Here is a 22,505-nt window from a genome sequence, read left to right on the forward strand (position 1 = left end):
AATGTTGGATGCAGAATACGCAGAGTTGAGAGACATGGTTCTATCAGTACCACCGACTGTACCCCTTTCAAAGGACATCCTCGATGCCATGACCAAGATGTAAGTGCTGGCCTTCGCTGTCTGATGATCGATTGTAACGAAGCTACTACAGGCATGCCACAGAAGTTGGAGAGTCTTCTGTTTCAGATGATCAAAAGCCTCGGAGAATCACGCTGCCAATCGACCAGCATTAATGACACGGCCAAAACTCACCTTGCGGAAGAGTTTTCCACTCTTTCACATGTCCCTTGGGCGCGGGAATCCGAGGTGACAGCAGAGCCACTTGATGACGAGCACAATCCAGGCTCACAAACCTCTACAGCGTAGTAGAAGGCTGTGTCGCAGTATCTTATGGAAAACGACATGGTGTGATGGATACCTCAATTCGATGCGCTGACCTCAAGCATGCTGGAACTTGGAAGCTGAATCCTGCATCGGATTTGTTTATGACACCCAGCTCAGACTGAAGACAGGAGTATTGAATTTCTTGACTATTTCATGTCTTTCTGCTATCAATCAGTTTTCCTTGGTAGTACATACAGATGTTGCTAATTCTTATCATTCCCTTTGTCACGTGAACACTTTATATAAATCGGGCACGAGGGCACACACTGGCAGGGTGAGCATATATCTGAATATTCCAATTTCGTTACTCGCAATACGATGAATAATATTTCTTATATCTCGGAGCTCTTTCGTGCAACAATAGTGCCATCGATGCACATACTGACACTCAGTGCCAAGCATCACGTGCTGGTGTGTGTGAGGCAGATTTTGCTGCTGCTGCGCGATGATGTATCGTCGGTTTTTGCTTAGAATTCCTGCCCTAGGAACAGGTACATTGTACAAGCCTCAACTAGCGGTCAAATTCTACGTGTGGCTGATGCCGAAACTGCACGATGGCGCGAGAGGCAAAGGCCAAGTCAGGGTCCGCATCCGGCTACCGGATCTTCGCCAATCTTCGGCGACAAGAGCCCTATTGATAGCCCTTGACGTGATTGGCCCGGCCAAAAGAAGTCCGAGCGCATGTTCGTCGAAGCTTCCCAAGGAATGCACAGCTAGAAACACATGTTTTGGCAGACTCGAGTGCATTTTTCACGGTAATAGCGGGTTTATTGTGCGCATTTTGATGCTGTGGGGCCAGCTGCGTAGTTTAGGCAGGCAGTCGACCGCTTCCAGGCAATCTTGGGCTGTTGAGGGACCATGGAAGGGCATGGAATTGTTTGGAATCTTCTCTCGCTCGGCGCAGCCGGTGCATTTGCAACATCCCGGTTACTACTTTTAAGTCCACAAGCGTCGCCCCCAGCTCGCATTCAATATACACACGTTACTGCTTTCGAGTCATAATCAGTTTCCCTCACCTTCTGTCCCGCTACTGACTTCCGCGGCGACTCTTTGGTAAGCGCTTTTTTGCCTCTGTCCGCGTCGATTCGACGAGTTAGCCGCGCCTTCTTTCACCTGCAAGGCTGACGTGCAGCTGGGCGACTACTTTGCACAACTCTCGCCCCGAGGCTCGTTGCTGACTAGTATAAAGATTCTCCTCGACACGGCGACTCGCACTCTCCACAGACCAACCTGATACCCGTCCCGCCTGCCCCTAAACTCGACTTTTACGACCCCGCTAGCCCCTCGTCTACATCACCACCACTCACGCACCAACCGCGACAATGGTCAAAGACACAAAGTTCTATGACACCCTGGGGGTAAGCCAGCCTCGTCTACACGACATCTCGCACAGGGCATGGTCTAACAGCAACAGGTAGCACCAGACTGCTCCGAGTCCCAACTAAAGACGGCATACAAGAAGGGAGCCCTTAAGTGGCATCCCGACAAGAACGCCCACAACCCAGAGGCCGCGGACAAGTTCAAGGACCTCTCCCACGCATACGAAGTTCTCTCGGACCCGCAGAAGCGCCAAATATACGACCAATATGGCGAGGAAGGCCTTGAGCAAGGCGGCATGGGAGGAGGTGGCGGCATGGCAGCCGAGGATTTGTTCGCGCAATTCTTCGGCGGCGGCGGCGGTCCCTTTGGCGGCATGTTCGGCGGCGGCATGGGCGGCGGACGCGAACAAGGCCCCAAGAAAGCCCGCACAATCAGCCACGTCCACAAAGTCTCGCTCGAGGATGTCTACCGCGGCAAGGTATCCAAGCTCGCACTCCAGAAATCCGTCATCTGCCCCAAGTGCCACGGCGTCGGTGGCAAGGACGGCGCCGTTAAGAAGTGCGCCGGCTGCGATGGCCGCGGCATGAAGCACATGATGCGCCAGATGGGCCCCATGATCCAGCGCTTCCAAACCGTCTGCCCCGACTGCCAGGGCGAAGGAGAAATCATCCGCGACAAGGACCGCTGCAAGCAATGCAACGGCAAGAAGACGATCATCGAGCGAAAAGTCCTGCACGTACACGTCGACCGCGGCGTCAAGTCGGGCCACAAGATCGAGTTCCGCGGCGAGGGCGATCAGCTGCCCGGCGTAGAACCAGGCGATGTCGTCTTCGAGATTGAGCAGAAACCCCACGCCAGATTCCAACGCAAAGACGACGATCTCTTCTACCACGCTGAAATCGACCTGCTCACCGCGCTGGCTGGTGGCCAAATCCACATTGAGCATCTCGACGAGCGCTGGTTAACCGTCGACATCATCCCCGGTGAATGCATCTCCCCCGGCGAAGTCAAGGTCATCCGCGGCCAGGGTATGCCGTCGTACCGCCACCACGACTTTGGTAACTTGTACATCCAGTTTGACGTCAAGTTCCCGGACCGCCTCGGTAACAACGAGGACGGAGGCCCGATGAGCCCGGAGCAGATTCGCGCTCTCGAAAGCGTCTTGCCGCCAAGGAAGGTGCCAGAGGCTATGCCCCCTGCTGATGCTATGACCGAGGACTTCACCCTCGAGGATGTGGATGCTGGTGGTGAGGGCCAGAGGGCGAAGGGAATGGGTGGCATGGACGAGGATGAGGATGATATGCACCCGGGAGCTGAGCGCGTGCAGTGTGCGTCTCAGTAGAAGGTGTGCTGGAGTAGCTGGAGTAGAGTGTGCATGACGTTATGAGAGCATGAGGTTATTACAACTGGGGTGGGGAATGTTGGCGTGGTGGAGTTGTGCATTTCCCGATTGCATTGGAAGCTTCTGCGATACCAACGAGGACTGCGGTTTTTCCCCTTTTCAGTCAGGTTCTTTTTTCTTCGACTTTCTGCAAGGCATCACTATCTTGTTCTTGCTGGTTCATTCGGCGTTCTTCTTAGACAGGGGAGAAAGCCTGAATAACGGCATCTTAGTAAATGAGGGTTTAGTAGTTTCTTGATGAAAATGTTCTTCTTTAAGCTGTTTGCTCCTGCAAATCGTCTTTTTTTTTTTCCTAACGTCACTTTTGTTCGCTCATCTGCTGGTACCACCATGATGCAACGAAGCTCAATAGTATGTACCAGCGCTACCATAACCTTCCATCGACTACCACGCTAGCGGCTGACGCAACTCTCTCTTGGTAAATCAAACCTATTCAGCTGCCGGTACTCTTTCCAGCGAACCATGCCGATGCCTCTCCATTCCACTTGCCGCACAAGCTCGATCTGAACAATGCTCACCGCCCTCGTTGACGCCGGTCTCGTTCCAGCTGGTCAACTTCACTCATATCCATATAATCGTCCTCTTGCTCTTGCGCTCGAACGCCTATCCTCAATCTCTCGCTGGCGCCGATTCCGTTCCAGCTGGTCAATTTCCCTTGTAGTCATATCCAACCATTCAACCGCCGAGCACGCATAAACCCCCATGACATCCAAAGCCGGCTTCCATTGCACTTCCGCCATGACGTCGATCTGCGTAGCCGTTCGCCGCGCCAGGAAGGCAACGAGATGCATGCAGTGCGAAGCTCGGATGGTAAAGACGTTTAGTTCGTAGAGCAGTAGCGCGGTCTCGACGTGTGTTTGGCGACACGCGTGTAGGAGGCCGATGCAGTTGGTGCGTGTGGGGTGGCTGGCTCGCATGTTTGTACCTTTTGCCGTTGGCGAAACGAAGAGATCGATTTGTGAGTGACGGAGGACGAGGGCGAAGATTTGATTGCGGAGTTCGGCTGGTAGGCGGAGAAGTGGTGATTGCGTGTTGTGCGTGGGACTAATTGTTTTGTTGTTAGGAGTGAGAGAGACGTGTGCTGTGAATTGACTTACATTGCAGCGCGAGCTTCCTCTGGTTGCAATTTTGATGCCATGTTCGATCTGTCGCTGATGTTGGGATTTGGAAAGACTATTTACACAAGATGCTAAAAAGTGAAGAGGGCAAGAGATATAGGGGTTCATGGTATTCATGATGGGGCTGTGCGTGTGTATGCTGAGGCTTCGAGGCAGTGGAAGGTGGCTGAGCACATTCACCCCATGTCGCTTGGAAACCTGAGGCAGAACACCTATAATTTCCCACAACCATGCGCGCTCCCAATTTCGCCGGATCAGCTTGCAACAACGGATCATTTACATGGATTGCTGCGCCAACACATCCCTTTCCTTTCCACGCAGAGATTCAGTCCATTTGGTCACGGACATGCGTTCCTGCTCTTACCAATCAGTCCACACTGGCGCTAGATCCCAGTCTTCTGTCCATCTCCTACGCACATTCTACAAGAGATCAATCTAATTACACGTGCGATGTTGGAGAAACTCGATCATACCAAGTTCATAGCTTGTGTCAATTACGGACGTGTCAAACTTGTATGGGAAAGCCACGGTCTTGGCACGCACTTGGCGACAAACGTGGAGTAGCTATATCGGATCATACCTTGAAGGAGTATGCTTAGACGTAGGCTTTTCTGGCGACTTCTCCGTGGTTTAGGGCGAGGGCACAGACCTGGTTCCTGAGTTCGACAGGAAAATGAAGAAGTGGTGATGAAGTGCTGTGCGTGGAACTGATTGTCTTCCAGGATCAATTCCAGGATCCATCAGAGGTCAATACATATAAAATCTTTTCTTTCCCGATCATTGTGCGTGCATCCAAGCGTTTTGTGTTCCACTCAATGGTAGTTCCAATCTTCTATGTGTGAACGATTCCAGCTATGGCGACGATGGTAATAGGGTGGGTGTCAGTGGCTCGTCATCTATGGATCATCGCAGTATTATAGATGAGTTGAGATGTACCGGTAGAAGTAACTATATTGAAGAATAACTAAATATTACGTTCAGATGAAGAGTAACGTTGTGAACATTATAGATGTGTCAGAGAAGGAAAGGATTATACGATAACAAAAGTCCCACAATTATACCAAGAAAAGTGAACAGAGACGACCTAGTTTGATCATCAGTTTTCCCTTACAGCCAACGCACTTGACGTATACAGGTAATAGAGTGGCTGCTGAATCTTACAGCTACTCTGACGTCTGGGTGGTCGCTGTCTGCGCTTTTTTGTCGGAGTCTTTTTTCGGTTTAGAAACAGAACTGCCCCAAGTCTTGACGCGGAAGAGATAGTAAGTCAAAGCAGCAACGAATATGTTGAAGATAACGTATGCCCATACGATACCAAAGTTGCGCCATCGCTCGGTCCAGAATATCTTCGAGCCCTGAAGGAACTGGTCGGCGATCGTTACCGAACAGTATCTGCAGTGCTGTGTATCGTCTGGATTCTGCAACTGACCAATCGCACTCTCCAGGAAGCTTGCAAGGTATTGGCCGCATGTCTGATTCTCAGGTGGACTGAAGATCATTGTTTCTGCTTGGGAGCACTCCACGAGCCTCGAGTGCAGCATTGTCGACACAATACCACCAATCCAGTATGTAAAGGGGCTAACGCGATACATGAAGATCCAGAATCCGGGCAGCGCGGTCGGACTTTGCAATACACCGCAAAAGACGATGCTCATGAGTGTAAGCATGATGACGACTCCAGATGCCGTGACAGTATCGGGTAATGCAGCTATCGTCATGCTGGCAAAGGAAGATGCGAAGACGAAAAACTGAATGCTGTAGAGGAGTACAAGTACTTGGCGTTCCGAAGCTTGAACTCCAACAACTGGGTAATAGAAGCAAGCATAGAGAAGGATTCCGGAGATGATTTGATAGGGAAGTTCGACGATAATATTAGCAAGAAGGAATGCGCGCCATGAATAAGCTTTGCTGGGTCGCTCGCGGACTTCGTATAGCGCACGTTGCGTCACAAAGAGAGGTTGGATCTGGATGACGATAAGTATCAGCGCTTACCCCGAACAGACGGCTGAGTGTGGACAAACCTGTTGAACTAAGGTAGAGAAGAGGGCTGTAATCATAAAGATGGCGAACATTACATTGGCCATCCCTGCCTGAGTGGCGTTGACATCGTAGAATGTGAATCCAACGAAGAGACCTCCCAGAATACTGAGTACAAACTTAGATAGGACGTATTCGGGCATCCTCCAGTACTGCTGGAAGACACGGTTTGTCACAATCTGGAATTGTCTTGCGAGGGGGGCTGCAAATTCCGCCTGCTCACCGGATTCTGCTTCGACGGCCACTGGCTCGTTTGCCTTCTCTGCGTGGAGTCTGTCGATCTCGGCTTCCACACCCGATCGCTCCGGGCTTGCTTTCCAGATGGCATGCCAGTCCTGTTTGTCGCGCGGGCCATTGTTCACTGTCTCGATCATGTACTCGGCTGGGTTTTCAGCATCCTCGCACTTGCGTGCTCCGTTGGATTCGAAATAGTCCAGTAGAGTCCTTGAGTTCTTTCCAATCTTTCCAAAGTAGACGGTTCTTCCACCTCGCGCAAGGAACAGGAGGCGGTCAAATTCCTGGAACAGGATAGCGCTTGGCTGGTGGACAGTGCAAAGTACCGCTTGACCAGCGTCAGCAAGCTTACGCAAGAAGGCGCAGATAGCCCAGGAGCTCTGTGAATCAAGGCCGCTGGTAGGTTCATCGAGAAAGAGAAGGAGCTTCGGTCTGGCAGCAAGTTCGACGCCAATAGTAAGAAGTTTGCGCTGCTCAACATTCAATCCTTCGCCAGGGATGCCAACAATAGCATTAGCGAAATCTCCCATGTTTAGCATGTCGATGACTTTCTCGACGAATTCATATTTCTCTTCCATGCTCACAGATGCAGGCTGGCGAAGCATGGCGCTGAATCGCAGGCTCTCACGGACGGTGGCGGTGTCCAAATGCAAGTCTGTGGCAAGGTTAGTGGTAAGTGGTGTGACTTAGTCAGAGACTTACCTTGTTGCTGAACATAACCTGTCTTGCGCTGGAAGCTAGCATCCAAAGGCTTCCCATTGACAAACATGTCACCAGTGATGACACCCATCGTGGTTCGCTGTGCCAGTACATCAAGGAGGGTCGTCTTTCCAGCGCCACTGACACCCATTAGTGCCGTGAGTGTGCCGGGCTGAACCCAGCCAGATACGTGATCCAACAAGCGTCTGGGCTCTCCCTTGATTTCAATATCATAGACGACGTCCCTCCAAGTGAAAATGTCCTTCTGAGGTTCCATGGCCTGAACACTCGAGCTTGGCTCGGATGGCTTAGTTTGTGAATGTTCGGCGCCCTTCTCCTCATCCGTTGCTGTTTGGCTATCGTTCTCTTGGAGATACTCCGGGACATGGCCACGTTGGAAGACGAGCACCTCTGCCGTGCTGGTAGTACTCGAATTACACTCAGTTGCCCAAAAGTAAATCCCCATAAGTCCAAACAAAAATGCAAGCAGGATGCCAAAATTTCGCCAAACATGAGAGTAGTAGTACTGGTAGCTTTTTGCAATGTAGTCGTCTCCACTCACAGTACGACGACCGGCAATCGAACCTACGGCTGAGCAGATCCATGAGTCTCCGACAAGCGGAGTGTATGAAGGAATGATCTCCGAGCATGTGAATTCTCGTCCGTGGAATTCGTTCGCAATCAAGATCTCAAAGGCGTAGAAAATGGGGTTGACGTAGCGGATCCACGAAAACCAGTCCTTCATCTGAGGCACTGAGACGACGTACCCGGTGTACATGACAAGCGCTAGGCTAAGAACACCTGCAAGTGCCATGGCTTGGGAAATTGTCTTTGTAAGGGCAGCCATGGTTCTGAATGCGGCGCTCATCACAAAAGTGGTGATGTAAGTAATGAGGAAGAATATAAAGAACTGCGCTGGCTCCCTTCGTAGGCCAGCCATGAAATAGAGGATCAGGTTGAAAACCACCGAAGAGCAGAACTTGATAGGGATTTCGGCGATGATTCCAGCGATAGCCTCACAGCATGGATGATAAAAGGCGTACGAAGCGTGTTTCTCGACGACCGGGCGTTGGGCGTAGAGACTGTTAATCTCTGCGATGGTGCTGAGTGCGCTAAGTAATATACCCATAAACAACACTGCACCTTTTGACGAGAAACCGACCGTGGCATCAGGAGTGTTGAAAAACACAGAGCCTAGCACTAGCGATAGCACAACGTTGATGAGAATGTTGGTAGCCGTTGCAGCTATGTCTCCCATGATACGCTGGTAGGCTCGCTTCGTGCACAAGCCGATTTGTTGTATTACACTAAGAGTGTAGGGAGATTTGGGGCGAACATGCTTTGCCTGAGCATAGTTCTTCTGGTTGCGAAGTTGGACCAGGCTCTCGTTCTGGCCACCGGGGGGATAATTTCGCTCGTAAACCTGCATGTCTTCCATGAGAGCTTGGTACTCAGGCGACCGTCGCCAATGTTGCTCAAATTCTTCGGGTGTCCGAGGGACCTTATCTTCCATTCCTGTTTGAGCCCTCCGTTCTTGTGGATTAGTGACGGACGTGAGGAAGTCTCCAGTTGTTTGGCGCTGTGGGCAATGCCAACCCTGCCTTTCAAAAAATGACTTTGCTGCTGTGGCCGGCCCAAAGTATATTTGGCGACCCTCGTACAGGACTGTAGCCTTGTCGAAGATATCGTAGATGTCCTGACTGGCCTGGTAGATTGCGACAGCGTTTGCGGAACCGCCCAAGTCGGACGCTAGGCGCAAGGTTTGCACAAACTTCAGCGCCGTTGCTGAATCGAGGCCGCGCGTGCTAGGTATATCAGCATGAGCTGCAGGATTCTGAAGTCTAAAGGTGTTTGAGGGTGTTACCTGTTGTCCCAAGCGCAAAACGGAGATCCAGAAAGCATCATTTCTGCAATGCTGACGCGCTTCCTTTCTCCTCCCGACACACCTCGGATGAAGTCGTTTCCAACCTTTGTGTTGTACGTATGGCTCAGACCAAGGACAGCCATGACAATCTGAACGCAATGCTTGCTCAATTCGTTTCGAGACATTCCACTAGAGGTTCGGACAGGGAGTCGGGAACGGGATGCGAACTCGAGTGTTTGTCCTACGGTAAGGTGAGGAAAGTGCTTTTCAACCTATAGCCGTCTGTAAGCATCAACATCGGCCAGCTGTCCGGACATCACGTACTTCCTGATTATAAACAATCTCTCCCTTGAATTCCGTCATCATCCTGTCCTGTGAAATGCCGTTGTAATGAACTTTCGAATCTTCGCCGATATGGAGCCCAAATAATTCTCCGCACATTGTTTTCAAGAGAGTGCTGCATCCCGATCCTGGTCGTCCGAGCACAATGAGAAGCTCGCCACTCTGGAGAACTCCATTAAAGTTGTGCAGGATATGCCTAGCTTGCTTTTTGCTTGATCTGAGGAGTTCGCGGAATCGCATGGGAGCCAGGAAGTAACTACCAACAGTCTGTTGTATCTGCAGGGCGGATCCTCTTCCGTAAACATCCAGACTCCTGTATAAGATTCCCGTGTTTTTGGGTGTGCCATCTTGATCGTGAAAATTGTTGAGGAAGCTGCGTAGCCACTTGACTGGGTCGAAGCTTCCACTCTGCACGTCCAAGGCGGGATCACCTTGTACATCAGAGGAGGTGGACCCTTGTGCAATACTTTGCTTCCTTTGTGAAATAATAGTCGCGACTCGCCGTAATTCACCTTCACTTGCATCTCCTATCGACGGGCGGTTCATCCCAGTTCCCTCGCTGCTTAGAGGAAAGTTGTCGTGCTCTTTATTCGGGTCAGCCTTTCCTTCAGTGTCACGTCCCTGAGTCTGAATAGTACCTTTGATAGAAGTATTTTGATAGTGCCTCCCATATTCCTGGGTATGATCATCGTCCATTGCACTGTCTTCGAACATAGCCGGTGAAGAGAGCGTGGCTGTTAAAGCACAAGAAATTGATTCTCGATGAACTGATGCAAGAAGAGCGTGGCGAGATGCATATGGAATGTAGAGGGCAGGTTATTGAAATGTGGTAGAGGGATCACTTAAATGCCTTGTATGACAGTGGCTGAGGTTTAACACGACCTTCCATCGTCGTACAACAATCAGTTGAACGCGGAGAAGGATGACGCCTTCATCTTCCGGGCACTGATCACCGCTACAGCTGCCATCAACTACTAAGCCTAGCCGCGTCTATGATAACTGTATCGTTCCTCTCCACATGAGCCGCAAGTGTCCACGCTTTCCTGTCGACTCGACTCATTTAGAGGGATACCGCACTAAGTTGCCCTTGTAGGCCTTATCGAATGCATTCTGAGCCACAATGACGTGATCGGACCTTTCCCTTTCTTCAAGAGTTTTGTCCGTGTACAAATCTACATATGTGAACCCCCTGCAAAGTCCAGACATGGAAGTAGGAATTGAGCAAGGAGGAACTTTCGCCCGGAGAACTTTGGCATCAACAACTCGTACAATGTCCTATGATGCCAGCCGGAAGCGGATGTGTGGATTGAGCATGGCCTTGGCAGGGTGATTGTCGGGGACTCGGACGTCTCGTGTTCCGGTTCAGGTATTTTCGTACAACCACCGATCGGGCCGACCGCAAACGAATATGTACACGGCGCTTGGCATTTGGCAGTGAGGATGTCGAATATCGGGACTTATAGTATGCCGATACCGATTTCCTCCTGAAATTTAGATCTACAGCGTAAGACTACCCAGCAATCTGACCAGCAGTTGTATCTTAGTGTTATGTTAATGATCACGAGCGAATACAAGAGGATGGTAACTTGCAAACTACACAGATGCGCAATATATATGTCCTGGCATCAATTGAAGGCTGACTCCAGTCACAAATCTAATTTTGTTATGACCCCCTCGAGCGAAGGCCAATATTCATTTTACGAAAATATCGGCAATACTTGCTTGAACACGCTCAGAGCTTCTCATTCCCACTAGTGAACGATGTAGCGCGATAGATCAGCAATTGCTTGTTTATCGAGTTTTGCATGGACATGGCTCAAAAGCTCGAGCATCGTGTCCTTGGTTTTGTTGCTACTTGGCGGCTTGAACATGTAGGACGTTCCGCAGATGTCGGATGTAGAAGATATCTGACAGGCGCTATAAGTAAATCGTTGATGAAAAGAGTGTGCGATGTATGAGGAATTCATACTGGGTTAGTATCCTTAGCATACGACAGGTGAAGGCAACGGAGAGATGTGGAAGTACGCATAACGGAACCATATGAGAGATCTGCGCGCCTAGATACCGGGATTCAGCGGCAGTTGACCAGGTGAAAGCAGGACTGAAGCGCTCCAGAAAGTTGTGGTACTTTGAACGCTGCTTCCAGCGTCGATTCTTCAACCTACCATTAAGTCTTGGTTAATCTGTGAATCTCCTCAAAGTAAAACTTGAGGTCGTCTGGCTTGACGAAAGGAGTGATACCATGACCGAGGTTCGCAATCCATCCCTGTTTGCCACCACCAAATCCAGCCACCATCTCCTCCACCACCTTTGTGATCGACTCCCTGCTCCCGTACAAAACGCCCGGGTCCGCATTACCCTGGAGAACCTTGCCCTTTGCTTGCGCAACCTTGTATGCCTCCGCAGGCGCATGTAGCCAGTCAAGACCAATGGTGTTGTATTTGGTGTTGCAAAGATCGTCCAGCGCATACCACGCTCCCTTCGCAAAGACGGTCATGGGAACAGGCTCAAGGCCCTTTGATTGGAGACGCGCGGGCAGGTTGTCGGCGATGTAGTTAAGGTAGGGAAGCGCAAAGGTCTTGAAGCATGACGGCGACAGCTCACCCGCCCAGGAATCGAAGACTTGGATCATCTACACGTGTCAGTGCACCACTTCGGCCCTGCTTCGGACAACATACCTGTGCTCCGGCCTGGACTTGGAGAGCCAGGTACTCGACGCAAAGTTCGGCAATCTTCTGCAGCAGCGCTTTGCTCTCCTCGGGGTACTTGTAGATCCACGTCTTGGTCTGAATGAACATCTTGCTGCCACCTCCCTCGACCATGTAGCACAGCAGCGTCCACGGCGCACCACAGAAGCCAATCAGTGGCACCCTGCCTGCCAGTTTCTGCCTGGTCATAGTGATCGCCTTGTAGACATAATCTAGCGACTCTGCTACATCCACCTTCCTCTCGAGAACCTCCTTGTACTGCTTGTCCTCTGGCGTTTGAAGCGGGTCGGGGAAGTGCGGGCCCTTTTTGTCCACCATTATGACTTCCATGCCCATTGCCTGTGGGATTACGAGGATGTCGGAGAAGATGATGGCGGCGTCGATGAGGCCGGCGTAGCGCTCGATGGGCTGGAGGGTGAGGGTCGAGGCAATCTCGGGGCTGCGACAGCACTCGAAGAAGTCATTCTTGCCCTTTGCTTCGTGGTACTCGGGGAGGTAGCGGCCGGCTGCACGTCGTCAGCATGCAATAGACATGTTATGGAGCATGCTTACCTTGTCGCATCACCCATATCGGCGGGCGCTCGACTTTTTCGCCTGCAGAGGGTCAATTCAGACTGTTTGTAGGCGAAGCAGAGAAGGGGTCTTGACCTCTCGCTGTGCGCAGAATGAGGTCATTCTTCATGGGCTCGAATTGGGGAGCCATTTCTGCTGTGGATGAAAGTTGGATGCATGTCATCGGCGTCGTAACTTTGTAGTTCCGAATACCCCGCGCGTGCAGCTTCGACGCTAACTGCATCGAGACGCGTTCCTGCATCCCCTACCATTGCGCTTGACCCACATCCCTCTAACGCCAATCCTACTCCGAGGATGCTTCTTAGACATGTCCGGTATTCGACATGTCATGACTTGGCGTGCCGGTGCAACCCACGTCACTTCATCCGCCGAGCCTACAGTACAGCCTCAGCTTCAAGCCTCTCGTCCCTAAGCTCGACGCGACCCATCGCGAAACCACGTGCCACACATGACATCGGTCGAACGAGTCTTGCACTATCGCAATGCCGCGGCGCGAAGAGGACGTCTGCAGTGACTCTTGACCAACTTCAACAAGGGCCTCTAGAAGCCGAGGCGCTGCCGCCGCAAGATGATGCAGAACCGGAATATCCGCCGCTGTTGCAGCAAGTACGCAACAACATGCTCAAGTTTAGTCACTGTGTGCTAGTCACACGCGTAGGCGGCTTTTACGAGGTGTGCAAGTAAGCCATTACCTCGAACTAGTGCTGAGGGATCTTATAGCTATACTTTGAGCACGCAGACGAATTTGCGCCGTTGTTGAACATCAAAAAGTCCAAGCGAAGAGTTTCCAAGGGAAGCAAGAAGCCTGCGATCTCCATGGTTCGTAGTGCATGTCAGAAACCAATTACAATGCTGATACCATCAGGCTGGTTTCCCTGCCTATCAACTAGACAGATATCTGAAGATACTGGTTCAGGATCTCAACAAGCATGTCGCGATTAGTGACGAATTCCTCAACGATGCACCAACAAAAGCAAAAGGCGAATCGCAGTACACACGTAGAGTGTCGCGCATCGTAACACCAGGCACTCTTATCGACGAGCATTTCATGGATCCATGGGAGAACAATTATCTTCTTAGCATCCATGTCAGCCCTGAAGTAATCACACAAGAGGAGGTCGTGAACCAGAGTCCTGGCAGCTCCAGTGTGCCATCTGTCCTCAACCTCCCGCGCACGGAGGTCGGCCTGGCCTGGATCGATCTTTCAAGCGGTGACTTCCTCACGCAAAGCACAGACATTGCGTCGTTGCCGTCAGCAGTAGCCCGTATCAAGCCTCGAGAGATTGTGCTAGACAGTGTCTTCCAAGAGCAGAACCATTCGCGAATCGTTTCTATTTTGCAAGAAGACGGGCATATTATCACGTTCCAAGACCCCCTAGGGGTGCCACTTACTGTCAAGGACTGGAAATCTATGTTGGAAGATGTAGTGGACGACTATGACATAGGCGACTTCACTCCAAGTGAAGTCGCTGCGGGAGGGTCGCTATTGCATTACGTCAAGTACCAGCTGCTCGGTTCGCGCAGTCGACTTCGTGCGCCAGTACGGCATCAAGCCGAAGAGCATATGAGCATCGACAAGAACAGTCTAAGGGCGCTGGAGATCCGAGCTACCATCCGGGAAGGTACCTACGAAGGAAGCTTGCTGCATGCGTTAAAGAAGACAATCACAAAGAGTGGCACAAGACTGCTTACGCAGCGGCTGTGTAAGTCAGTCTTTATGGTCGACAATATTGTATTGCTAACATTTCCAAGCTGCACCATCAATGTCACTATCAACCATCAACGACAGACTAGATCTCGTCGAAGAGATGATACAATACCCGCAACTCCGCCAAGACATCAGGTCGCTCTTAGAACAGACCTTCGACACTTTGCGCTTAGTAACTAAGTTCACTTACGGTCGTGGTGACGCTGACGATCTGATCGAGTTGTCAAAAACTATCCCTACCACCGCCTACATCGTGGACGTACTGCACGAGCATGTAAAATCTAGGATATCCATACCCGTCGATCCCACATCAGCGGCATCAGAGTATCGAAGAAGGGAGTGCATATCCATGCTTGAACGTCGATTTGATCTAGTACAACCACTCGAGCTCGCGAACCGCATACAGGATGCCATCGATGAAGAAGGTCTGTCTGAGTATCACCGCATGGAAAGTGAAGAAGCCGAGGGGATGTCAAATCTGGCTCAGGATGTTGTTGGCCGAGAAGCCGGAGAAGAAGATCTGAAGGAGTTGCCACAGCGCATTCAGCCAAAGCTCAAGATGATCACTGGGAGCTTCAAGCCCGCAACAGACGGCAGAGAAGATGTCCACATAATGAAACGGAACGCCAGTCCAGCACTCGAGCGTCTCCACAAGAGCTTGGATAAGATGGCAAAGGAAAAGAGCAAACTAGAACAAGAAATGCGCCAGAGGATGGCAACAGACAGCCTCGTACTAAAATGGACACCGAACCTCGCGCACATCGCTCACGTTAAAGGCAAAGACACTGCCCGCACCACCGCCTTCTATCCCCGCAGCTTATCATCCAGCAAATCCACACGCTCGTTCCAAATCCCGGAATGGACAAACCTAGGCGCGCAAATGGATGAAACACGTTTTCGCATTCGAACAGAAGAACAACGCGTCCTGTCTTCCCTGCGCGAAGACGTCATCAAAAACCTCGTCAAACTACGACGCAATGCCGCCATCCTCGACGACCTCGACGTAGCATGCGCTTTTGCCATACTCGCTGTGGAGAAGAACTTTGTCCGCCCAATCCTCAGCGCAGAACCCGCACACAACATCGTCGGTGGCCGCCACCCCGTCGTAGAAGCCAGCCTCTTATCCCAGGGCCGCAGTTTCGCACCAAACGACTGCGTCCTCGGTCCCCGCTCACGTATCCACCTCATTACCGGGCCCAACATGGCTGGTAAATCGACATATCTGCGTCAAAACGCCTTGATCTCCATCTTGGCGCAAACCGGCTCTTTCGTACCAGCGACTTACGCGGAGATCGGCCTTGTAGATAAAATCTTTTCCCGTGTGGGTTCGGCTGATAACCTCTACCAAGACCAGTCCACATTCATGGTCGAGATGCTAGAAACCGCTCAGATACTCAAGGAAGCTACGCCCCGATCTTTCGTCATCATGGATGAAGTAGGTCGGGGTACTACGCCGGAAGATGGCGTCGCGGTCGGCTTTGCTTGTCTCCATCATTTATATAATGTGAATGGGGGTAGGGTGTTGTTTGCGACGCATTTTCACGCACTGGCGGATATGACGGAGGGAAAAGGCTGGGAGGATCTGAGTTGTTGGTGTAATGATGTTGTTGAGGATGGGGACGGTAGTGGAAGGTGGGCTTATGTGCACAAACTCAGGAGGGGGGTTAACAAAGAGAGCCACGCGTTGAAGGTTGCAAGGGTTGCGGGGATGCCAGAAGGAGCGATTGAAGTAGCTAAGGAGGTTTTGGAGGGGCTGAAGGGTGGCAAGGCGAAGGTGCATGGGCAATGATAACGTCAGAATAGCCAGGTAAACACTGCGAACAGTTCATCCTTGACGCTCGCATGCTTCTCTGAACAGAAGTCTTGTATGCCAACTCGAATTCTCCTCCCAGCATCGTGTCCTGTCCTCCTTCCTCGGGTACCTCACACGAACTCTGCTTGGCACGCGTTAATAACGCCATCTGATGTAACGACACCATCTCGTGACAGCTTGCGACATGCATTTCAGCGCTAGATCGAGCTCTGACAGAGGGCTTGGGTCGTACAGATACTCTGCATACGGCGAAGATCATCGTGTATTGCAATCTATCGCTATTTGCGTCACGCGGGAAGAGGTGGGACGACGTGGCTGTGCAGGAACAAGATATCTGAAGCGCTGTGAGCATGCGAGGTGATGAAAAGGACACTGGCATTGACATGTGTTGTTGTTGTTGAAGGAATGTCGTGAGACTGGTGTTCAGATTACCTTTCTACCCCACCTTTACCCGCTCTATCTTGCCCATTAGGAAGGCGTGTGATCTTTTGTATTCTCCAACCTCGATACATCGTCTTATCTTTACTTTTCTTACTCCTTCAGACACCTAGTCCTGAAGGACATTGAACAAGTAAGCTTCACGAGTGTATCAAGAAAACTCTAATCTTGAGATTACGACAATCATGGGTGAAGCGCCAATTACCCCACCATCGTCATCGTCACAACGTGCCCCACCTCCGCTACCTAGAACCATAAGTCCAAGTATCACACTCCAACCACCGCTTTCTAGACGCGGAAAAGGACCTGGACTGGTGCTTGTGTTGGATCACTATGCGGCGAGAGAAGCCAAGGACGGGTGTTTAGATCCACCGCCACTACAGAAATGGGCCGAGGAGGGGTTTGCAGTCGTGCAGGTATGTTTTGGGAGCGATTGCGACGGAAGCGGAGGGCCAAGTTGATCCAAGGTACTAACGCTGATTACCTGTAGCTGCTAGTCCCTGGCAAAGTTGAAGACGGTGGCGAATTTCCTCTCCAAAAAGCCCTAGAAGCGTTGAAGAACTGCAAAGGATGCGAATTCAGCAATGGTGTTGGACTGATATGTTAGTCAACTCCTTTCTAAGCAATGACGATCATTTGGCGACAAACTGACCATACCCTGCAGCATACCTATCAAGAACTCCATATTACGTTGAAGAAGCCGCCGGTAGCACTCCAGACATCAAAGCTCTTGTCTCCTACGGTGGCGGAAAGTTCACCACCATCGGCTCAACACCACTTCCACCCCAATTGATACACATAGCGGGGCTGCCAGATACTCGTCGTCGTGAATCGTGTTCACTGGTCCCAGGACCATCTTCAGAAGATACGACACCACTCCCGGAGAACGTCATCAAGTCTTACCGATACGAAGATGCAAAGAAAGAATCCGGATGGGTACTTCCAAGCGATGAGGACTACCACAAGCGAAGCGCAGGCATTGCGCACACGAGGAGTCTGACCTTTTTGAAGCCTTTGCTTGGTGGACCATTCTTCGACCTGGAGGCTGTGTGGGAAGAGCATACGAAATTCGAGTTTGGGGAGAGAGATGTTGCGAAAACAATGGCTACAATGGTGGACCAGCCGTATGTCAATCACATACCGACCATGACGTACGTATCCATCCAGCACCATTATTGAGCGTCAACACCGTGTCGGAATACGATATGCTAATAACTAGGCAGCGGAGGGGTGGGCCAAGAGCGACTCACAGCCTTTTACACTCACCACTTTGTTTTCAGCAACCCGCCCGATACCGCCCTCTCTCTCGTCTCACGCACCGTAGGCATCGACCGCGTGATTGACGAATTCATCTTCACCCTCACACACACTAGAGAAGTTCCTTGGCTTCTACCCGGTATCCCTCCTACCGGCAGGCCTCTCGCCATTCCCTTCACCAGCGTCGTTGCCATGCGCGGCGATCGACTGTGTCACGAGCATATCAGCTGGGATCATGCGACGGCGCTCAAACAGTTGGGGCTATTGCCGGAGTATGTCCCTTTTCCATTCGAGATTGAGGGAGAGGCCAGGCCGGAGGGGAAGAGGTACGAGGTCAAGTTGCCGGTTGTGGGTATGGAAGGGAGTAGGAAGTTGGTGGATGAGAGTTGTGAGGAGAGCAATGCTTTGATGGGTGGTAGATGGCGAGTGGTTGACGATGTTTGATGAGAAACTCTCAAGGGATAGGGATGGATAAAGGCATGTCTTGTGGCTCACAGGCTATGCGCACCATCTCCTAACGGTTGATATCGTTATCATCGGCCATGTCTCAGTCACGCTGGACATTCTGGAGGTGATCAGCGCACTACGCGAAGCTGCGCACAAAGCGATGGATCGCAAGTCGTGGTTTCTTCGGAGAAATGTAGAAGCAGTTGGCGTGGAGTGCGCAGATCAATGCTATTCTCGGTGCCGCAACTAGTACTAGCGTCCAGGCGGTGTTTGCAGGGGTGTGCGAACATCCTTCCAGAAAGGTTCCACCATCGTTCATCAGCCAGACATCCTTCCAGAAGTTCACCGAGGAGAGCTAACACTCACTTTTGTCGGCTACTAGCGTTAGCCATGCCACTTCGTAAACCCCATACTAAATCACGTAATGGTTGCTTGCCTTGCAAGAAAAGACATATCAAGGTTTGAGCAAGCTGTGCCCTTGCGCAACTACAGTGCTTACTGATCACGTCAACATAGTGCGGGGAAGAAACACCTACATGCCAGAATTGCATCTTTCGACGAGTAGATTGCGCGTATGGATCAAATGCTAAACCCAGTCGACATGATCTCTCCAGAGCTTCAAGTTCGGAAGCTACCGGATCCCCAACCCGCTTCCCGCTTGAAGAGCCACCATGGCCAGCAGGGAAGCTTCGCGCACATGATACAGCATTACAATCAACGATTGGTGTTTCGAGACGACAAGAGCTGCAGCTGATGGTCTACTACATAAACAGAACGAGTCGAACCCTAGCACATGACGCCGCAGAACTTGTCGCCTGGACGGAAGCCATCCCAGAAGAGGCTGTGCAGTACGATTTCCTAATGGATGGGCTCTTGGCAATGGCGTCGCTTCATTTCGCATTCTACAATCCGGACTCGCGTAGGCAATACACCGAATTCGCGATACGATATCAGAACGAGGGATTGCAAAAGTACAACGACACTCTGGGAGATATCAACGACACAAACTGTACTGCTCTCTTTGCTTTCTCCATTCTTATAAATGTCATGGCCATCGCTTTGCCAAATGCAGATCCGAGTTCTGCAAATTCAGCGCATACCGAGAGCCTGATGACCACGCTTGAACTAGGGCAGGGTATAGGAATCATACACTCCAAATCCGTTACCCTCCTGACCAATGGAAAACTGGGATCATTCTTCCGACCCTCACCAGGAGACTTGGACCCGGACGATGAGACAAAAGCCGCGTTGGAAAAGCTTCGTCAACATACAGATAGCCTTCTGCATTCCAATTCCATCGACGAAGAGCGCCATGCTGTCTATGCCTCAGGAATCCGGTGTCTTGGAGTCGTTTTCGGATACATGACGAGCTCGAATCATTTAGGGCGCGTCATTGGCTGGCCTGCGATGATTTGGCCAGAGGAACACAGAGAGGCGCTCATGAGGTTGATCCGAAACGGCGATATCATGGCTCTTACCATTTTCATGCATTACGGTGTGCTTTTACTCCATATCCGGCATCTTTGGTGGGGGGCGCGTACGGGAATTAGCCTCATCGAGGACCTGGCGATCTCGGTACATGCTGCAGGTCCTAGTTGGGGTGCGCTGACCGAGTGGCCAAGGGGAGTCGCTAGGCGAATTGAAGATGGTGGGCGAGGCGCTTTCCAGTTTGACGACTCGTTGCCGGGAAGACTCGCGTAACAAGTTTTCTTCGCCGCAGAATCGACTCTCCAATTACATCAAGGACTCTAACTCTCCATATGTACTTGGAATAATTTGGAAGCGATAGGTGACTATACTGGTTCAGATTTCACAGTGGGATGAAGAAGGAGGTGCTTCAAACAAGACCAAGATGACATACAAGGATTGCGCCACGCGAAGGTTCTATTCTAGGCGGTTGTCCCGGCCGTGTAACATCTGCTTTCGCAATCAGGCAGGTCAAAAATAACTATACGAATCCGTCGGTGTAAACAACTCAGCTCAGCGCAGGGAATAAACCGATATTACTCGCCGCACCGCCCTCCCTCGACCCTTGCTCAGCAGCGCTGTGATCTCACTTGGATGAACCCAAGCCATCCAAACCATTGTAGCGAACATGAGCACAGCGTCGAACACGTAAAGGAAGACCTCGTGGGATATGAGATACCCGTCGTTACCCTGTGCATACTCAATGAGTCGGAAGATGCATCGCACGAGAATAAGTAAGCTGGCTACGTAGAGTGCATACAGCTGTCTTTCCCATGGCAACGACTGGGAATATACTTTTGACGTCGGCTGTTGGACCATACGGGCATGGAAGATGACGCCGGTGACGATGAAGAAGCCGAAAAAGAGAAGCTGCACTACTAGGCCGGCAATAATAATCTTCTCTCCGGTATGCACAGCTTCAATGGTGCCACTTGCCATTATACCCCCACCTAGTGTCCATGCGTCAGTCTTCGCTGTCGATTTAGACCCTGGAGATTGGAAAAATACGTACCGGCTCCCTGCATCATGAATGAGATTACATCCCCCGTTACGAATGACTTTGTGAGCCATTTCTTGGGTATGAGTGAATGTGACTCGCCGTCTGTCACCAAGATGATGCGGCCGAGCATCATGTAGATGCTTGCCGCGAATAGGGCGGGCGCAACCAGAAGGAGGATAGTCGAGAGTGAGTAGACAGCGACGGACCAATTGGGCGACTCTTGGGCGGAAATGGCTCTCTGTAAAACACACACGTCAGTTTTGTCGTCCTTTTTAGGCCACAATTTCTCGCACGTACCCCGATATACCCGATAACCTCGACTGCAACAAATTATTAGTCAATCTCTTCACGGCGAACGCAAAAAATGGGTGTAGCTTACAAACGCCGCCAATAACGAAAGGGATGAAGATCCAAGTCCGGGTTCGCATCATTTGATAAAAGTGCAATGCTGTGATGAGGAAGAATAGGATAATAAAGATGACGGCAGCTGCCATCGAAGGATTGTAGCGGTAAAGCTTGAAATCGACGGTCTCTTCTGCCATGATGATATCGCTAATTGAAGATAATACGAAGAGGAGTGGGTGTTGAAGGTGTAGAAACGTGCAGTAAAGCAAAGCGAACAACGTTTTTTGGAAGTCTATAATTCAAAGTACCTAATCAACCTGTCCTATTTGTAACGTTGGGACCAGATTATCTACACACGTTCCGCAGGCTGAGCCATCTAGTACAGTATTCCACGGTGCGTATGCGTATTATATGATACGCCCAGGTGCAATTTCTGCTAGGGTTGCGAAACCGCAGTACATCGTCCGGGTAATTCTGGGCGACCTAGCGATAAGGTTCGGGCTGAAGACCGGGCTAAGGATAGTCGCTACATTAGCGGGCCCACTGCGCATGGGGCGTATGCGTATGCGTGTGCGTATGCGTATCGCCCCACTTGGTACGAAGTACGCAGCGGGTCTTCCCGATGTCATCAGACTTGTGCTTTAGTGTGGTTCATAGATGGGATGGCTTTTCGAGGAGACTTTAGGATAAATCTTTGTTGCGTAGGTTTAAGGTATGTGCAGGTACGACTGGAAGATTATGTCCTGAGGCAATATCTAATCGTTTCAACCATAAGAATGATATTCATAGTGTGCACCGTTGCTTTCCGGACTCCCTTGCTGCTAGTTGTACTTATACATTGGCACACAGTATGATTATCAAAGCTTTCTGTGTGATCTAGTTGTATTTCTACGTCGTACCGTCTTGGAAAATACTGTGATATATCTACACATAGTTGGAAGTGACTCTGATGAGGAATGGTAGAGAGGATCCGCCTGTTACAAGCAACAAAAGGAACTCCACCCTTGATGAAGGAGTCGGGGCTGAACGCCAACCGACGACCACGTCAGAAGGTAATAATCACCGCGGGGCGATAATCACGTGACTAGCTTCACGCCAAGCAAGAACGACCCCACTATTATGTAAGGACAGGTCCGCACGTAACCAGACATCTTTAGGTCTTTAGAAGATACAAGAATTAGTATATAAGGACAGTGAAGATAAGTATAGATTGCAATAGGTATAAAGGATAAACAGATTTTATTATTACACTTATTATAGTTAACTTAAATAGTTTATCTCTTACACAGATTATTAACTAGTTATTCTATTATTTATAGAATTAGTATTGTTTATCCTTTTAGTTACAA

The 22,505-nt window shown here is 50.7% G+C and overlaps 8 protein-coding genes across 8 annotated transcripts; 4 read left to right on the forward strand and 4 right to left on the reverse strand.

Moving 5' to 3' along the window:
- The first annotated feature begins 1,583 nt into the window (after window positions 1–1,583).
- Window positions 1,584–3,146, forward strand: CC77DRAFT_840775 (DnaJ-domain-containing protein). The gene is made up of 2 exons (XM_018533379.1): window positions 1,584–1,742; window positions 1,799–3,146. Exons 1-2 carry the CDS (start codon window positions 1,707–1,709, stop codon window positions 3,044–3,046), a joined length of 1,284 nt encoding a protein of 427 aa, XP_018387278.1. The 5' UTR covers window positions 1,584–1,706; the 3' UTR covers window positions 3,047–3,146.
- Window positions 3,147–3,663: 517 nt separating this feature from the next.
- Window positions 3,664–4,244, reverse strand: CC77DRAFT_1008146 (hypothetical protein; the record flags this gene model as incomplete). The annotated part of the gene is made up of 2 exons (XM_018523522.1): window positions 3,664–4,150; window positions 4,204–4,244. The coding sequence occupies 2 exons, from the start codon at window positions 4,242–4,244 to the stop codon at window positions 3,664–3,666; spliced, it is 528 nt and encodes a 175-aa protein (XP_018387279.1).
- Window positions 4,245–5,387: 1,143 nt separating this feature from the next.
- Window positions 5,388–9,946, reverse strand: CC77DRAFT_1088902 (ABC-2 type transporter; the record flags this gene model as incomplete). Its single annotated transcript, XM_018529475.1, has 5 exons — window positions 5,388–6,188; window positions 6,246–7,150; window positions 7,198–8,999; window positions 9,059–9,330; window positions 9,374–9,946. 5 exons carry the CDS (start codon window positions 9,944–9,946, stop codon window positions 5,388–5,390), a joined length of 4,353 nt encoding a protein of 1,450 aa, XP_018387280.1.
- A 1,621-nt stretch (window positions 9,947–11,567) lies between these two features.
- On the reverse strand, window positions 11,568–12,811 carry CC77DRAFT_1008148 (uroporphyrinogen decarboxylase; the record flags this gene model as incomplete). The annotated part of the gene is made up of 4 exons (XM_018523523.1): window positions 11,568–12,032; window positions 12,079–12,614; window positions 12,661–12,702; window positions 12,757–12,811. 4 exons carry the CDS (start codon window positions 12,809–12,811, stop codon window positions 11,568–11,570), a joined length of 1,098 nt encoding a protein of 365 aa, XP_018387281.1.
- Window positions 12,812–12,957: 146 nt separating this feature from the next.
- CC77DRAFT_961352 (hypothetical protein) lies at window positions 12,958–16,219 on the forward strand. The gene is made up of 4 exons (XM_018535621.1): window positions 12,958–13,353; window positions 13,402–13,500; window positions 13,547–14,384; window positions 14,434–16,219. Exons 1-4 carry the CDS (start codon window positions 12,976–12,978, stop codon window positions 16,176–16,178), a joined length of 3,060 nt encoding a protein of 1,019 aa, XP_018387282.1. The 5' UTR covers window positions 12,958–12,975; the 3' UTR covers window positions 16,179–16,219.
- Window positions 16,220–16,657: 438 nt separating this feature from the next.
- CC77DRAFT_1019733 (NTF2-like protein) lies at window positions 16,658–18,607 on the forward strand. Its single transcript, XM_018524891.1, has 4 exons — window positions 16,658–17,056; window positions 17,131–17,242; window positions 17,305–17,791; window positions 17,864–18,607. The coding sequence occupies exons 1-4, from the start codon at window positions 16,826–16,828 to the stop codon at window positions 18,339–18,341; spliced, it is 1,308 nt and encodes a 435-aa protein (XP_018387283.1). The 5' UTR covers window positions 16,658–16,825; the 3' UTR covers window positions 18,342–18,607.
- A 127-nt stretch (window positions 18,608–18,734) lies between these two features.
- Window positions 18,735–20,045, forward strand: CC77DRAFT_933681 (hypothetical protein; the record flags this gene model as incomplete). Its single annotated transcript, XM_018534335.1, has 2 exons — window positions 18,735–18,803; window positions 18,861–20,045. 2 exons carry the CDS (start codon window positions 18,735–18,737, stop codon window positions 20,043–20,045), a joined length of 1,254 nt encoding a protein of 417 aa, XP_018387284.1.
- A 203-nt stretch (window positions 20,046–20,248) lies between these two features.
- On the reverse strand, window positions 20,249–21,521 carry CC77DRAFT_1019736 (RTA1 like protein). Its single transcript, XM_018524892.1, has 4 exons — window positions 21,191–21,521; window positions 21,109–21,131; window positions 20,824–21,049; window positions 20,249–20,761 (listed from the first exon to the last, which is right to left on the reverse strand). The coding sequence occupies exons 1-4, from the start codon at window positions 21,351–21,353 to the stop codon at window positions 20,325–20,327; spliced, it is 849 nt and encodes a 282-aa protein (XP_018387285.1). The 5' UTR covers window positions 21,354–21,521; the 3' UTR covers window positions 20,249–20,324.
- Window positions 21,522–22,505: the final 984 nt, after the last annotated feature.

The sequence above is a fragment of the Alternaria alternata genome, assembly GCF_001642055.1.
Source record: "Alternaria alternata strain SRC1lrK2f unplaced genomic scaffold CC77scaffold_8, whole genome shotgun sequence".
Classification (NCBI taxonomy): Eukaryota; Fungi; Ascomycota; class Dothideomycetes; order Pleosporales; family Pleosporaceae; genus Alternaria; species Alternaria alternata.

Coding starts and splice junctions, on each gene's coding strand:
- CC77DRAFT_840775 (XM_018533379.1), top strand. CDS start 1,707: ATGGTCAAAGACACAAAGTTCTATGACACCCTGGGG. Junction 1,743..1,798: donor AGTTCTATGACACCCTGGGG/GTAAGCCAGCCT, acceptor TAACAGCAACAG/GTAGCACCAGACTGCTCCGA.
- CC77DRAFT_961352 (XM_018535621.1), top strand. CDS start 12,976: ATGCTTCTTAGACATGTCCGGTATTCGACATGTCATGACTTGGCGTGC. Junction 13,354..13,401: donor GCGTAGGCGGCTTTTACGAG/GTGTGCAAGTAA, acceptor GGGATCTTATAG/CTATACTTTGAGCACGCAGA. Junction 14,385..14,433: donor ACTGCTTACGCAGCGGCTGT/GTAAGTCAGTCT, acceptor AACATTTCCAAG/CTGCACCATCAATGTCACTA.
- CC77DRAFT_1019733 (XM_018524891.1), top strand. CDS start 16,826: ATGGGTGAAGCGCCAATTACCCCACCATCGTCATCGTCACAACGTGCC. Junction 17,243..17,304: donor CAATGGTGTTGGACTGATAT/GTTAGTCAACTC, acceptor CATACCCTGCAG/CATACCTATCAAGAACTCCA. Junction 17,792..17,863: donor AATCACATACCGACCATGAC/GTACGTATCCAT, acceptor ATAACTAGGCAG/CGGAGGGGTGGGCCAAGAGC.
- CC77DRAFT_1019736 (XM_018524892.1), bottom strand. CDS start 21,353: ATGGCAGAAGAGACCGTCGATTTCAAGCTTTACCGCTACAATCCTTCG. Junction 21,132..21,190: donor TTTCGTTATTGGCGGCGTTT/GTAAGCTACACC, acceptor AATTTGTTGCAG/TCGAGGTTATCGGGTATATC. Junction 21,050..21,108: donor AGGTTATCGGGTATATCGGG/GTACGTGCGAGA, acceptor TGTGTTTTACAG/AGAGCCATTTCCGCCCAAGA.